The sequence below is a fragment of the Podarcis raffonei genome, chromosome 10 (genome assembly GCF_027172205.1).
Source record: "Podarcis raffonei isolate rPodRaf1 chromosome 10, rPodRaf1.pri, whole genome shotgun sequence".
NCBI classification, from domain to species: domain Eukaryota; kingdom Metazoa; phylum Chordata; class Lepidosauria; order Squamata; family Lacertidae; genus Podarcis; species Podarcis raffonei.
This window is the reverse complement of record NC_070611.1, coordinates 52,136,041-52,151,780: the sequence shown is the minus strand read 5'-3', so window position 1 is coordinate 52,151,780 and position 15,740 is coordinate 52,136,041. Positions and strand designations below refer to the sequence as shown.

The following is a 15,740-nucleotide window of genomic DNA, read 5'->3' as shown; positions in this document are numbered from 1 at the left end:
CCTGGTTTAGAGGTTGCTAGTGCTGCCACACACACGTCCCCTGGCAATTACTGCTTACCTTTCCTTATATTTCCATATAATATATATATATATATATATATATATATATATATATATATATATATCCTTATATTTAAGTAGAATGACAGAATGTTATTCTGGTCTGGTATATTGAGTACATCTTAGGCATACACAAATCTTGAGCCCCTAACAAATTAAAGTAGCACACATACACTAAATGGATAGTGATATATTAAAAACAGAAGAAATTTTATTTGTATTTTTCTCAGAAGCTATGTGGGTTTGGTTCCAAAAACTTTAAAATTCCATAGCCTCTTCAAACATTAAAATATTTTTCATCAGACCATAATTCCACATAAAGGTAGCTCAACCAGAATTAAGCTTAATTGCTTCTAGATCTATATCCCCAAATAAAAGGATTCTGAGTTATCACCAACTGCTTTTTAAAACAAAATGAATAGGAGTGCTATCTACAGTACTACAGACAATGTACCATTCTGATTAATGCTAATACAGACTAAGGGGAACAAGGGAACCTAGAGGACAGTCCAATTTTCCTTCACAATTCTGAAATATTATTTTATGTGCTAGCCTTGCAATTCCAGCTGCAAAGCAGTCCGGTCATAATTATGCAAAAGCTTTTAATGCTTTTAATGTGTGGGGAAAGTTATTCATGTAAGGTTTCAATTAGAAAGCCAAACAGCTGCCAGCATCTTGAACTTCTTTGAAGATGAGGGTACTCAGCGAGCAACTAGGCCTATGAAGTTTTTTTTTGGCTATATCAATAAAAGTCAGCATGTGAAAACTGGGGTCTCGTACATAACTTTCACTGCCTAATTTGCATATCCACATTTGAAATAAATCAACTAGATGTAACTTGGATATCTGAAAAGGGATCCACCTTGTACAAATTCCATTGATACTAATGGGAAGTGCAAAATGCCCATTCACACAATTAAACTTGTGTGGTCACATTTGTGGTTTGTGGAGGGCGGAGCGGTTGCATTGCCGTGGTTTAAAAAGTTATTTGCTTCGTTTATAGAACACCCAAGGCAGCACACAAAGCCAACCATAAACTGGGTAATCTTCCCACCAAACCCCCACATGCCAATTACATGAATAGCGATAAGGCCTGTAAAGTTTGGGATATAACATATAATGCTGCAGAGCTGCATTACACAAATGAATTTCAGGACTGCACCCTGCCTGAAAGTTCCCGTACTACAATGGGAAAATGTGGTGGTTTTTTTTACAGATATTTTGAAACACAAAACCTGAAATGGTGCAGACACGATGGAAGCTATTCATTTCTTTATCAGTGTGCCACAGGCACTAGTTAACAGGTACCTGTGATACTCACACAATCACATTCTACAAAGCACTAATTGCATCACACAACTGACACACCTGGTGTGGGCAATGACATTTTCTCAGACCAAACTATTCTGCTTTATTTCATTATCAGTTATGAAATTCCCCCCGTTTGAGTGCTGGGGAAATCTATTTCTTTAGACTAGCACTGTTCTGAATTGAAAGATGCCTGAATCCTCCAGAATGTTAGAGTAGCAACCCCAATCATTTTCGCAGTAAGGCTACGAACCTATTATCCCTGCGAGGTTATTCCAGGAACTATAGGACATTGCAGACCTGAGCAGAGGAGGCCCATCCTGAGAGGCTTCCTCATTGCAGATGTAGAAACCTCCACAGCTGGTGCTCTGAGAGGGGCAGGGAGGGATGAGAGATGTTAGGGATGGATCTGGGATCTCTGGGATCCAAATTCCTTTTATCTCCTGACATTACTCACCCCACCAACAATGGAGCGAAAATGCACCAGCTCTGGAACTGGCATGCTTATTTTCTGTCTGATCTCCTGTCCTTGCTGGTATAAATCCAGCAGAAATTTCAAAGACCATATCTGCCAGAGATTCTTAAAGACTAGCTCTTCTTAAAGTCTAGAAACTTCTTAAAGAATAGACATGCCAGAGATTTTCCCTCCCCTGCCTCCATAGGATTGCTCTATCCAATGATCATTTGGGGGGAAAGCCCTGAACAATCTCACACATTTTTACTCAGAAGCAAGTCCCACTGAGTACCGTAGGGTTTACCCCCCAAAAGTAAGAGCATACAGGACTGCAGACTAAAATTCCAGCTGCCACTTGCTGGATGGAATTGTGTGGCAGAACTACTTGGCTGAATATGTCCACGGTTTCTTTCTCTTCGACTATTTCTTAAATTAAAAAAAACACACCCTTTCACCAATTCTCTCTCTTCAGGATCCATATTGCAGTTCCCCCATAATTACATATCAAAAGCCCCACTTTTTTCTTCTTAATTTCCAATACTTTACAATAAACCGCAAAAGACAAAACTGAACATTTTAAAACTGTGCCATTGAACCTTTTAAAATACAATCATTAATACAACATTAACGTCCATGCATGATAGTACTGAGTTATCTCTGTTAGAAACTTCTTTCCCACTTTCAGCTGATTAAACAAGTTTTTGGAATAGAAGCTGCTTTATTCTGTCTCACCTGCGACTAAAAAGGAGTGTTGAATACCCTGTAGAATGTCCTGCTCGAACTTTTCTTTATTACATGCACAAATCATCTGTTTTACTTATTTAGCAAATGGTGTCTGATTCCAGAAGATTTAACTATAACTGTGAACCCATTATAAGTTGAAATGCAGTCAGGCTGTTCACTGAAAAGTAAATTTGTGATGAAGAGACACATCAGTGGTTAAGTCACATCTTTCTGCTACTAATTGCCCATAAACTACGTTTCTGGACTTTGTTTCTTGGTACAATACTGGCTGGCCTTTCTCTTTCTGTGGCCAGCAAGAAACAGCCACACTCCCCTGCAGTGTAAAAAACATTTAAAGCCTATTTTCACACTTCCACGTCTCCCCCCCCCTTTTAAAATTAAGGCGATTTGATATCAGTGCCACCTTTAAGTTACCATAATATCCGAATTCAACCACTGTTTTGGAGTCCTCTTCAGATGAAATGGTAAGCCAAGTGGTTGTCTCCTGTTTGTCATCTTCATCTAATGGGATCAGCTAGTGTGCTTGTTTGCATTATTAGTCTCCTACATCTCCATCTCTATCACCAATGAGCCACAGAAAGTGAAAACTCATGGCAAGTAAGGCAGTTCCAAGAAGATCACCAAGAGCAGTAAGGTAAGGGATAGAAAAACTGTCGGGATCTTTTCCTTTTTTCCAGAAGTGGTGAACCATCCAGTCAGCAATCCATAGCAACGTAAACACCTAGGGCAAAATGAAAAAATATATAAATCACGTTGACATGATATCTATGGCAGCATCTGAAATCCACTATTTCTACTAACTTATTTGAATAGATAGGTTGAGTTCATGGTTCTTTATATATTTTGCAAAGATTGCCTGTAGGCTAAAAAATAGACAAGATTAAGATTTAAATCAATTTGGACCTTCAGGAAATAAAGACTTATAACCCAAGCTGTTCCTGTATCAAAACACACAAAAGATTTCCTGAGTCCAAAACAATTTAAAAAGCGGGCACGTCCACTGTGATTTTTGATATACAGACTCAATGTTTCAAATACCATTTTGAAAGCGTGCGTTTTCTTAAATATTATTTAAATAGCTAAAATGGAAAATTAGATGTTACAGTATTAGGCACACTGAAATAATTTAATACTTCTAAGAAAATTCCTACCTTTGATTTGTACTACAAAAGAATTTTTAAGATGTAACCATATGGTTTTCAAATTAGCAATTTTCTGTCCCTTTTTCCATTATGAAATATGTATAAGTTATTCAGATACATCTCCCTGCTGAAAAGGCGGCTCTGTAGCCTCAGCTAATTATGCATGTGCTAGGTGTGCTCCTCTCTGCAAACCAAACAAATATATTTGAAAGCACATGTTTTCTTTGGAAGAGACTGTCAGATTCTTTGAGGCAGCTCCTCTTTTACCAAAGCAGGCAGAGAGCGAGACTAGGGACAGTGAAGCCAGCCTTTCACATCTCCATCCCTTAGAAGCTCTCCATCTCTGGGCTCCAAGACGTAAACGTGACCAGTATCCTGGAAGGCGACGTTACATGGGGAATTGTTATAATTTGGGTCTCTTCTTTCAGCTGGCCAGCACCACAACATTAGCAAGGTGATCAAAGGCAAATCTGTCCCCCTCTGCCAAGACCGAAGTTGTGCAGGTTGTGGAGGACCAGAGTGGGTGGGAAAGAGTCTGGAAACAGATGTGACAAGTGGGAACATGCAGTGGCATTTGGGCAGAGATTGCATTACTTGAGGGGGGGATAATTATTAGAAATTCTAATAAAGAGGAGTCTAAGCTAACTAAAGCACATACCATTGTGTCGTTTATCTAAAAATGCTTTCGAAACTGAAGTTTCACATTCAAATATATTCCTGACTGCTCAGGACATTTGAGAAACAGCTATGTGGGGTATGAAAAGAGAAACACTGGAGGCAAGGTAATTGAAATGTTGCTTGTCCTTGGGTAGAAAAGGAAAGCAAACTTGAAGGAAAGCAAATATTTATATTACAACAAAATGTAGGTTTTTCTGCCTTCCTATTGTTGTAAAGAACCAAAAGCCTTATAGGCCACATTTGAACATTATGTTAAACCATGGTTTAGCATAATACAAACCACAATGAGCTGTGCCCCTTCCTCTCCCCTTCCCTCACATGGCTTCCACTTCTGATTAACAGTGTTTTGTTGAGCTGTCCAGACTAACAAATAATATTAACATTAATATTGGCTAGTTTAAAACAGTGGGACGCAGGTGGTGCTGTGGGTTAAACCACAGAGCCTAGGGCTTGCTCATCAGAAGGTCAGCGGTTCAAATCCCCGCGACGGGGAGAGCACCTGTTGCTCGGTCCCAGCTCCTGCCAACCTGGCAGTTTGAAAGCACATCAAAGTGCAAGTAGATAAATAGGTACCAATCCGGCGGGAAGGTAAATGGCGTTTCCATGCGCTGCTCTGGTTCACCAGAAGTGGTTTAGTCATGCTGGCCACTTGACCCGGAAGCTGTACACCGGCTCCCTCAGCCAATAAAGCGAGATGAGCGCTGCAACCCCAGAGACGGTCACAACTGGACCTAATGGTCAGGGGTCCCTTTACCTTTACTAGTTTAAAACAAGGCAACATCAAAGCATGGTTTCTGAAGCTGTCTGGTTTAAGTTAACCATAGTTAATGTTAACCACAGTTCTGGGTCCAGGCAATGCAGCAAACAGTGATGAATTAGAAGTAGAAGCAAAGTCTTGAACTCCTTTCGGCAACAGGAGGGGTGGAGAGGTGGCGTGTGGGAGCCTGAGGTTTGCTGTGGCTTGTTCACACACACTACGGTTTAGCACAATATGTAAGGAGACAGCACAAATATACTTCCTTATATTTTCCAACCCCAAAACCCAATGAAGTGAGTCTGTGTGTATACAACTCACACTTCTGCCTTGCCTTAAGCTTCCATTTATAAGATATGCACCAATTTGGTACCAATATTAATAAGTAGTTCTAAATTTTTTGTTTTGACTGCAGTCACGCACAATTCTATTCCCTGGTGGGAAAAGAGAACTGGCACAATTACTAGCAGAAACCCACTGGAACTCTGCCCACTTCTGGTCTCCCTTATGTTCCGTGCTTTTCTATTCCTGTTATGAATATCAGTTTGTTATCTCACGTAACATCTCCACTGCCTCTAAAACTACTGATGCTGTGGTCTAATGTGGTTCATTCGTCCTTCACACTGAGTAGCACTCTGGACCAATGATCAGTTTATCTAGGTTTTCCCATTATTTCACTTTTCATCAAAAATATATCAGATCTGTACATCTCTATTCTAAAAACATGAACAAGAACCAAACCCAGGTTGTTGAGTAACTAATGTAGTCCAGAACTGGAATTAGATTTAAACTGCAGCTCAGTCTTAAGATTGATTCAGACAGTAGTTCATTAACATACAGTTAGTCCTCAGAAAGTGAGTTTAAACAGTGGATTTCTACACATTAAATCGGCTTTGCAAATGGTAAAACTGGTTCTCACGACACAGTCAGTCAGACCATGCAGAGTTTGGGTTGCCATGTGGTCCAAACTGGGACTCATGGCTAAGTCCTCTTCTCCCTAACTAGGAATCCTAGGCAAGGTTTGCCAAATATCCTAGCTCAGCTGACTTGCAGAAAAATATTCAGGACATGAAGAGTTAGAGCTTATCCACACTTATCTTCTGCCCTGCTCTTTCCACGCACAGGTCCATGCTCAAAAGCTCTGTGTCCAAGCATTTCCTCCACAAAAACCTGCTCTTCGGTGCTCAATCTGTGCAAATGTCAATTCAGGTTTTCTGCAGACTGTCGTTTGCTCCAATCGAGCTTCAAAAAGTGGGTTTTCACAGGGAAAACTCTGGAGCAAAAAATAGGCTGCTTGGACACTGAGCTTTAATGTGCAGATGGTGCCTGGAAAGAGTGGAGGAAAAGTAAGTGTGGCCCTCACTTGTCAGGATACTAGAACAGTCTCATTAGGGCAATAAACATAGAGATAATAGGCTGTCTTTATATAGCTGAAGCAACAACGGTCAACACAAATGTGCTCTTATTATGCTTAATTTTTCTTCTCAAAATGTATCACCATCTGCTTTTCGAATTTTGCTTTAAGCCAATTTAAGGGATAAATGTTCCCAAATGATATTTAACTGCCAGGGGTCTAAACAGAGTGTTGTTTTTAACAGAGAAGGGCTGGCAACTAATCTAATGAATTCTCTGACATACAAGAGAAGGAATATTCAAAACGTGCTGTTTTGCAGGGCAACAACAATTTTGATTCTTAGTGGATACAATCAATTTTATTTTACCCTGCCAAATTTATTGGGCAATAATGTCTAGAGTTTCCCATTACTTGTTTATTCCCAGAGCCCTTAACACAACTGTGTTCTGAGATTTGCCTCGGAGGTGTGAAAATTCCAGAGCGCTCTTTACTGGCTCAGCAGGAACCCGAAGTACAGAGGCTGCCTTTGAAAGTCACAAACCCTGAATCACAAAACTGACGGCTTCCTTACTCCAGTCTGGCCTTCAGTCTGATGATGGCTGACAAGTCTGAAAATGAAGCCTTTTTCTTTATACCCAGCTGAATATAGTTCAAGCAGGCTGTATTTTATTATTATTTTCTCTTTAAAAAAGTATCGTTCAATCATATATACAGCTGTCTCAGAGAAGTTTGTCCTTTTTATAAAGAATACATCAATCACTTGAACGTATAACGTTTTTTGAGAATAGTTTGTATTCCACTCCAGCATTGCAGATGGATCCAAGTTAATTCAACAAATAGGGACTTCAGCAGAACATATTGTTTAACCATGCCAAGAATATATGCCATATGAAGTAATAGATATTTTATGCCACCTAAATTATAGAAATCTTCAGGGTGTCTCTGAACTCATCTTGTGATGCAAACACATTTTGTGAGGGAATCGTGCATTGTACCTGGGGCCGCAGTGTTCCGTTACTAAAATTGGTACAGTTGGTTTTTTATATCGTGCCAAGTATCTAATATTCTTCTAAAATAGTCAGGCTCTTAGCCAGGGAAAAAAAATAGCTGCACATAAGTTCCACTGAAATCCACAGAAAATTTATTTTTCTGTTCAGGAATGTTGGAAGTTGCTTTATATGTAGGAAGCTGAGGACCTAGAATGTAAAGGTAAAAGGCAAAGGACCCCTGGATGGTTAAGTCCAGTCAAAGGCGACTATGGGTTTGCGGTACTCATCTCACTTTCAGGCTGAGGGAGCAGGCATTTGTCCATAGACAGCTTTCCAGGTCATGTGGCCAGCATGACTAAACCCGGTGCAATGGAACACCGTGATAGAAGCCAGAGCGCATGGAAACGCTGTTTACCTTCTCGCCGCAGCGGAACCTATTTATCTACTTGCACTGATGTGCTTTCCAACTGTTAGGTTGACAGAAGCTGGGACAGAGCAACAGGAGCTCACTCTGTTGTGGGGATTCGACCCGCCATCCTTCTGATCAGCAAGCCTAAGAGGCTCAGTGGTTTAGATCACAGCACCACCCGCGTCCCAGACTTGGAATGTAGTACTCATTCCACAGTTTTACAAAATCCATGTTTTAGCATGGCAGCTTCTACACTTTGGAACTCCCTGCCTGTTTATATGAGGTAGGCATGTAAACTGTACTCTTTGCTGTACTCTTTTGGGCAGGTACAAGACTAATGCCTGGAGACTTCAATGGGCTAGATAAGGACCAGAAAATTGAGACTGAATCCTGATAACACATGAGTACTTTAAGAAGGCAGTTCTTTTGTCTGGGAACTGGGAAGATGATCTGTCCTTGACAGTTACACTTCCCTGAAAGAGCAGGTGTGTAGGCTGGGGGTACTCTGAGGTCCAGTTTCACCATTTGGGGCTCAGGTGGTTTCAGTGGTTAGGAAGCACCTATTTCTAAGCTTAGGTTGGTTTGCCGGTGACAACCTTCCTAGTCAGACATAGCCTGGACTATGAGTGACCACGCTCTGCTAACCTCCTGCCTGGACTACTGCAATCTGCTCTACATGGAGCTATCCTTGGGAACATTTCAGAAGCTTGAGCTGCACATGTTGCGAGAGGTGTGGCAAGAAGGGATCACGTAACACAAGTCCTGTGCAACCTGCATGGGCTGCTGATTCGCAAACAAACCTCATTCGAGGTGTGGACTTTAACACACAAAACCCTAAGCTGATCAAGACCCATCTTCTTGATGCAATGCCTCTCCCTTCAATTTCCAGTGGAGGCCCATCTCATGGTCCCTTCAACAAACGTGGGTTGATTTGGGGCAATGGGGGAACAGGGCCTTCTCTGTGGTTTCCCCACATTGTGAAACTTCCTCCCTACAATGATAGGGCTGTCCCCCTCACTAGATGGCAGCCGAAAACACATCTGTTCATGCAGGATTTAGGGGAGGACTGTGAGTGGTGTGAATGTTTTTGACACTAAATTATTTTCACTGTTTTTTTTAATGATTGTAGTAGTGTTTAAATTAAGCATTTAAGGATTTTATTATGTGTGTTCACCACCCTGGGATCCTATAGAATGTGGGCTAGTTTATAAATGTAAACAAAGAAACAAAGTGTTGGCCTTAACTGAGCCCTAATAGTGAACAATGGTCTGGAGGAATGTCTGGCTGGCTGGAACCCTGAACAGGAGCACTTCTGTTAGACAGTGTGGATGTAGGGAAACATTTGGTTGCAGGTTCCACTTGTTCCCTTTAATAGTAATGTGGACAGTCCTGTGCCAACCAGTAGGATAGCAAACCAGGGTCAAACACTGATCAAAACAGTATTTTACTATATATAGAATAGAGAGTGGTGGGTTTGGCAGCTCTAAAACAGCTGCTGGGGGAAACTTCTGCCCTCCAGTGTGATATCACAGGCCTTCAACTTGTTTACTATTTCAGAGTTACTTACAAAGACCAGAATGAGACAAGAGAAATTTATTGACTGCATTAATTCTACTGTTATTTTGTAACTGTGTCTGATAGGTTAGGTCAATTCACTAGGAAACACTTTTTTAAAAGAAAAATGAACATATTAATGCCTACTTTCAAGTCTAGAAAGTCACACATTTTCCTTAATGAAGCAATTTTAACCTAACACAAAGAACAGGTTCAGAATGCTGCCATAATCATTACAACGGAAGGAAAACGCAAATACAGAACTGCAGAGGTTTGCCCTAAAATCAATTGAATGAATAATGAATTAGACAGGACAAAGCAATGCTATATCAAATCAACTCACATTGGGGGAAGTTCATAACTGATTGTTGCTTTGGGGCATATATTTATTCTGCCTTTCTGGAAAAATTAATTTCAATTTCAAACACAGAATGCTTTCAGCTTACTTGCTAAAATGCAGGTGGTGTAAGATACAGATTGTGGCCTCAATATGAAGATGAAAAAAACAAACAATAATGCTGTACTAATGGAACTATGTTGGAAACCTTTATTGCTGAAGGTGTTGACATGCAACTCATTTGCTTGATAATTAAAATGAGAGTAATTTTCATAAGGTACTGAACAGGAGTAGGGTGGTACTGCTGGTTAAACCACAGAGCCTAGGACGTGCCGATCAGAAGGTCGGCAGTTCGAATCTCCGTGACGGGGTGAGCTCCCGTTGCTCGGTCCCTGCTCCTGCCAACCTAGCAGTTCGAAAGCACGTCAAAGTGCAAGTAGATAAATAGGTACCTTTCTGGCGGGAAGGTAATCGGCGTTTCCGTGCGCCTACTCTTGTTCGCCAGAAGCGGCTTAGTCATGCTGGCCACATGACCCAGTAGCTGTACGCCGGCTCCCTTGGCCAATAAAGTGAGATGAGCGCCGCAATCCCAGAGTTGGCCACGACTGGACCTAATGGTCAGGGGTCCCTTTACCTTTTTACTGAACAGGAGTGATTGGTGAGGAAGGGTATTGCCACATACCTGACCTCCTAGCAGCAGCATTACTACTTAGCGAGAGGGGCAGGGGCAAGGAAGCAGAGTCAGCACTGTGCGAGAACCAGATTGGTTCTGCCCATGCGTCTGCACAGCACTGACCTCCCTGCCAACCTTCCCATCCTGGGAAGGGGCAGTGACTCTGCTGCCGGAAGGCCAGGTGTGCCCACTGCCCCTCCTCACTGACCACTCCTGTTAGTCACATGTCTTACAAAAGTCATAGCACCTTCAAAATTGATAGTCTTACAAGTGATTGCCAAAGCGCTTAGGAGTGGTAGCCCAATAATTCCCTGAGAACATACGTGGATAAACCAAGTAATATCAGTTGTTGAATTTCAAAATGATCCTCTCTGACTGGCCCTATAGGGGCTTAAGACTGGGAGGTGAGGTTTTTTCCCCAGAGGCCACAACTTTCAAAAGATGTTTAAGCAACCAAATTGTTTGTACAATGATTTCACTCCGGACTCTTGGACTATAACTGCTAGTGAGATTTCCCAGTCATGCTAGCTAAAAAAAGGGGGTGTATCGATGAGATTATATATGTGAGAAAAAGGTAGAAATAAAAAAAACCCTAACAATGAGGCTATTGTATTAAGTGTGTGTTTGTGTTCTAAGCTACAAGGAAGGAATCTAACTGAACCAAACAGGACTTAGGTCTGAGTAAACATGTATGAGATTGCCCTGCCAGACCTTGGAGAAAATCTAATTCAGTTAAATGGAACTTATTTCTGAGTAGACATGCTTCTGATGACTGCAAGACTTGCAGCCTAGTATATAACCTCAGCATGTTTCAGCAGACATACCACTCGGCTGTGCAGGCAGTTATTTAGGCACGCACACAAAATTAGGATTGGGGTGCAAATTAACCCTGAACTATACATATCATCTTAATAAATGAGTAATGAAACAAAGGACTCAAATGCCAAGCTATCCTCATCATTGCTACCAAGGTCTGCTGGTATAAGGGGCTGCCACAGCTGCCACAAAACAACATATATGAATAGTGAAAGATGGAGAGTTAAAAGAGCCATTGTGTGCACAGCTTACAGTTTTTCAGTGCCTGACTGGCAATGCAATGAGGTTTGTGAATGCTAGTACAGCTAATAAAACAATAATAACAGAGATGTCATTTTAAAAGACAGAAGACTGCTCTGTTAATAACAGAAAAAGAATGAAAAATAAAAAGAACTTGATGGAATATTTTCATACAATATGATTCCTGCCATAATGCTACACAGATTCCTAATACAACCTAAGTAAGAAAGAACTGCAGTTCAGGTGCTAAATAATTCTAACAAAAAACATGTTTGTCTTGACCAAAAGATGCAAGTATCATAAAAAAGCAAAAGGAAGTAAGGCAGTTGGAGGTGTGGGGAGAAAACAATAGCTCAAGAATCCTTCAAATTAAAGGTGCAAAAGTTGATGTGCGCCATAGCAACTAATTACACCCCAGATGGATTAATAATGGAAAAAGGTATTGGCTTGTTCTGTCTAAAATGTTTGAAAACAAACTTTAAATGTAACAGTCTTTGGACATTAATAATAATATTTTCAGATATTTTTATCCTTACCTGTAAAAGGGCTGTGAACAAATATACCACTATGAAGATTGGAGTCAAGGACGTGTGACCACTCTTCATTAAATGAATAGTATATAAGAAAATTAAATGCCCAGGAATCACCAAGAGTAGAAGAACCTGGGCTGATTTATTATTTACTCCTGAAAATAAGAATAAATAATAACATGGTCAGCTTAGTGCTTTAGAAAAATCACGTTTTTGACAAGTACTGATATGCATACAATATGTTAACCTTTCTTTGGTAGTAATACCATTAGGATTAGTTTTAAACAGGGGCCAGTAAGCTTTTTCAGCAGGGGGCCGGTCCACTGTCCCTCAGACCTTGTGGGGGGCCAGACTATATTTTGAAAAATAATAATGAAAGAATTCCTATGCCCCACAAATAACCCAGAGATGCATTTTAAATAAAAAGACACATTCTACTCATGTAAAAACATGCTGATTCCTGGACTGTCTGCAGGCCGAATTTAGAAGGCAATTGGGCCAGATCCGGCCCCTGGGCCTTAGTTTGCCTACCTATGGTTTTAACCAATCAGCTCCTATAAGTTCCAGAAAACTATTAAAAATTAATCATTCATATATATATATATATATATATATATATATATATATATGAAGCAAAATGTTAAAATTCTTACTCCTCTATAGTTACCGTATTTTTCGCTCTATAACACGCACCTGACCATAACACGCACATCGTTTTTAGAGGAGGAAAACAAGGGAAAAAACATTCTGAATGAAACAGTAGATGTATCATTTTTGTGCTTCATGCTGTGGCCACAGACATGTGATCTGATGGTGAATTTGGGGTGACCCAATGCAAAAATCCTGAGAATCCCTGTGGATCCATGCTTTGTAACCACGTTTTTGCACCATTGCAGCCCCAAGCAACAGTGGGTGCGTGATTTTGGGGGGGGCAGGCTGTAGCCATGGACATGCTATGTGATCTGATGGTGAATTTGGGGTGACCCAATGCAAAGATCCTGAGAATCCCTGTAGATCCATGCTTTGTAACCACATTTTTGCACCATTGCAGCTCCAGGCAACTGTGGGTGCGTGATTTGGGGGGGGGGGCAGGCTGGAGCCATGGACATGCTATGTGATCTGATGGTGAATTTGGGGTGACCCAATGCAAAGATCCTGAGGATCCATGTGGATCTATGCTTTGTAACCACATTTTAAGTGGGGAGCGAAGGAAAAACAAAGAAGGGACATGAGAGGGGTGTGCAGAGAAGCAGCTGGCTAAGAATGCAGGAGAGGGATTTAACGGGAGGGAGGAAAGAAAGGCAAAAGTTTCCCCCCACCCAAGCCAGCCATCTCTCTCTCTCTCTCTCTCTCCCCCTCCCCCCCCCCACTCTCCCCCTCTCCCCCAGCAGCACCGGAGCACAGAGAGGAATTAGAAGGAACGACACTCTGCTTTCCCCTCTGCTTGCCTGGAGGGGAGGGGCTTTCCCTGCTCTTTGTTCCGTTTGAGCAAACACAGCAAGGAAACAGAGGAGGGTGGGCAGTAAGACCCTGAGGCAGAATGCAGGAAAGCAGCCGCTTCCTCTTTTCAGGTTTCCCTTCTCCATGAAGCGCGATTTGATTTTTGCCTGATTTTTCGGCTCCAGGGACCACACATTCGCTCAATAACACGCACAGACATTTCCCCTTCCTTTTTATGAGAAAAAATCTGCGTGTTATAGAGGGAAAAATATGGTAACTTCCTTCTAGCAAGCATCAGAATCTTACAATGCTTCTAAAAATACTAAGGGTGGCATTCAACCAAGCTTTACTGAGAATAAACATATTAAAACTAACTTGATCATGTTCATTAATTTCAATGGTCTAAGGCTACAATCTTAACCCCATTTACCTGGGAATAAGCCCCAATAAATTCAATAGGACTTTCTTCTGAGAAGACATGGTTAGGACCACTCTTTTAAGTCTCCATGTGGTCAGAAAATTTCAGAGTTGCTGCTCAAACACAAAGAATGACTACATCTGTATGTTATGGTTAACTTTTCAGTGATGGCATTATTAACCAGACCGGATTTGAAAAGGAGGAGGAGGAAATTCTGACTTCCTTAGGAATGCTGGGTCCACTGATGGCAAGTAATTTCATCCCTATCAAATACTAAGGTCTGAAAAGGTTCCAGAAATTCCTAATAAATGTTTTCTAGACAAACTTCTGAGACTAATTATCTCTTAAATATCAAGCATTTCTTCATTTGGCAGCCATCTAATTATGGGATTATGCATTAAAGGAGATGCATAACACATACCTGTACCGCAATATGTCCGGCATGGATAATAGCAACCCTTGGCTTCTTCTGGTAATTCTCCAGGAACACTATGTAAATGTAAATATGTAGAAATTCTGCTTGCTTGAATTGCCACTAGATTACCACCAATACCTATATAATGCAGAGGGGAAAAATAAATTTAACTGTTTATTAATAATTAGGTAACAATGCAGCATAACAAATCTAGCATTAAAGATCCTGATATCGCTATCTGACTGCTTTATGCCTATCACACAGCAGGTAAGACATACATACAAACAGAAGCCTCTCATTTCATGATGGTCAGCTCAGCTGAGGACTTACTACTACAGTGGTACCTCGGGTTACATACGCTTCAGGTTACAGACTCCGCTAACCCAGAAATAGTACCTCGGGTTAAGAACTTTGCTTTAGGATGAGAACAGAAATCGTGCTCCGGCGGTGTGGCGGCAGCGGGAGGCCCCATTAGCTAAAGTGGTGCTTCAGGTTAAGAACAGTTTCAGGTTAAGTACGGACCTCTGGAATGAATTAAGTACTTAACCCGAGGTACCACTGTACTGCTAATGCATTTATGATAGGAGCTACATGGAAAAAAGAGGGGTGCAATGCCAACTGAGGAAGTTTAAAATCTGATGAGACTTACAGAACAGGCCTTACACTAGTAAGTGTCAAAAGCAAGAGATCAAGAGCCTATGTAATGTGAACTTCAAATCATCTATGAATCTCTGTAAGTAGTTTTAGGCATATTTCTCTCTTTCTCATCTAAGCACTTGGAAAAAGGACACCCTTACCAACCAGCTATACGTGCAATTAATATCTGTGTTGGCGCATATTAACCACTTCCTTCCAATCAAGTAACAAGGAGGCAATCGTTACCTTTGTTTTTACTTTTTGTTCAATGGCTCTCAAACCATTCAATCCAAAGGAGTACTGAACTGTAAGCACTACCATTCCATAACACAAATGCAATCAATCTGTTTCAACATATCATGTGAAAGCGATAAGGGGAGGCTTTGAAAAATGGCTCAAGACTCCTAAGTTCCATTTATGTAACACATTCTAGAATTGCGTTGTGCTTGTAGGAGTGAGTCCTCTGCAACGGAGCGGCTGAACAGGTGGTGGTTCAGACCACTTAGTTACTCTGGGGAATAAAGCAATTTGCACTCCGGATTTTGTCGGTGAAAGCCTCGCGGAGGGGATGGGGTGGCTAAGGGTTGAGGAGGAAGGGGAGCTGAGGAACAGAGAGCCCTGAGGCAAGGGGACAGGAGAAAGGATGCAGAGCAGGCTATTATTATTATTATTATTTATACCCCTCCCATCTGGCTGGGTTTCCCCAGCTACTCTGGGTGGCTTCCAACAAAAGATTAAAAATACATTAAAACATCAGTCATTAAAAACTTCCCTAAACAGGGCTGCCTT

At 41.2% G+C, this 15,740-nt stretch overlaps 1 protein-coding gene across 4 annotated transcripts in view; it reads right to left on the bottom strand.

The window, feature by feature from the left end:
• Positions 1 to 243: 243 nt before the first annotated feature.
• Positions 244 to 15,740, bottom strand: part of SLC41A2 (solute carrier family 41 member 2) — a 44,111-nt gene continuing 28,614 nt past the window's right edge. For all 4 annotated transcript variants that reach the window (XM_053406353.1, XM_053406354.1, XM_053406352.1 and 1 more), the window contains 3 exons: positions 14,322 to 14,453; positions 12,049 to 12,197; positions 244 to 3,287 (listed from right to left, as the gene is read on the bottom strand). In XM_053406353.1, coding sequence (XP_053262328.1) covers positions 3,102 to 3,287; positions 12,049 to 12,197; positions 14,322 to 14,453 — 467 coding nt within the window. In that variant the 3' untranslated portion in view covers positions 244 to 3,101. The remainder of the gene's footprint in view (positions 3,288 to 12,048; positions 12,198 to 14,321; positions 14,454 to 15,740) is intronic.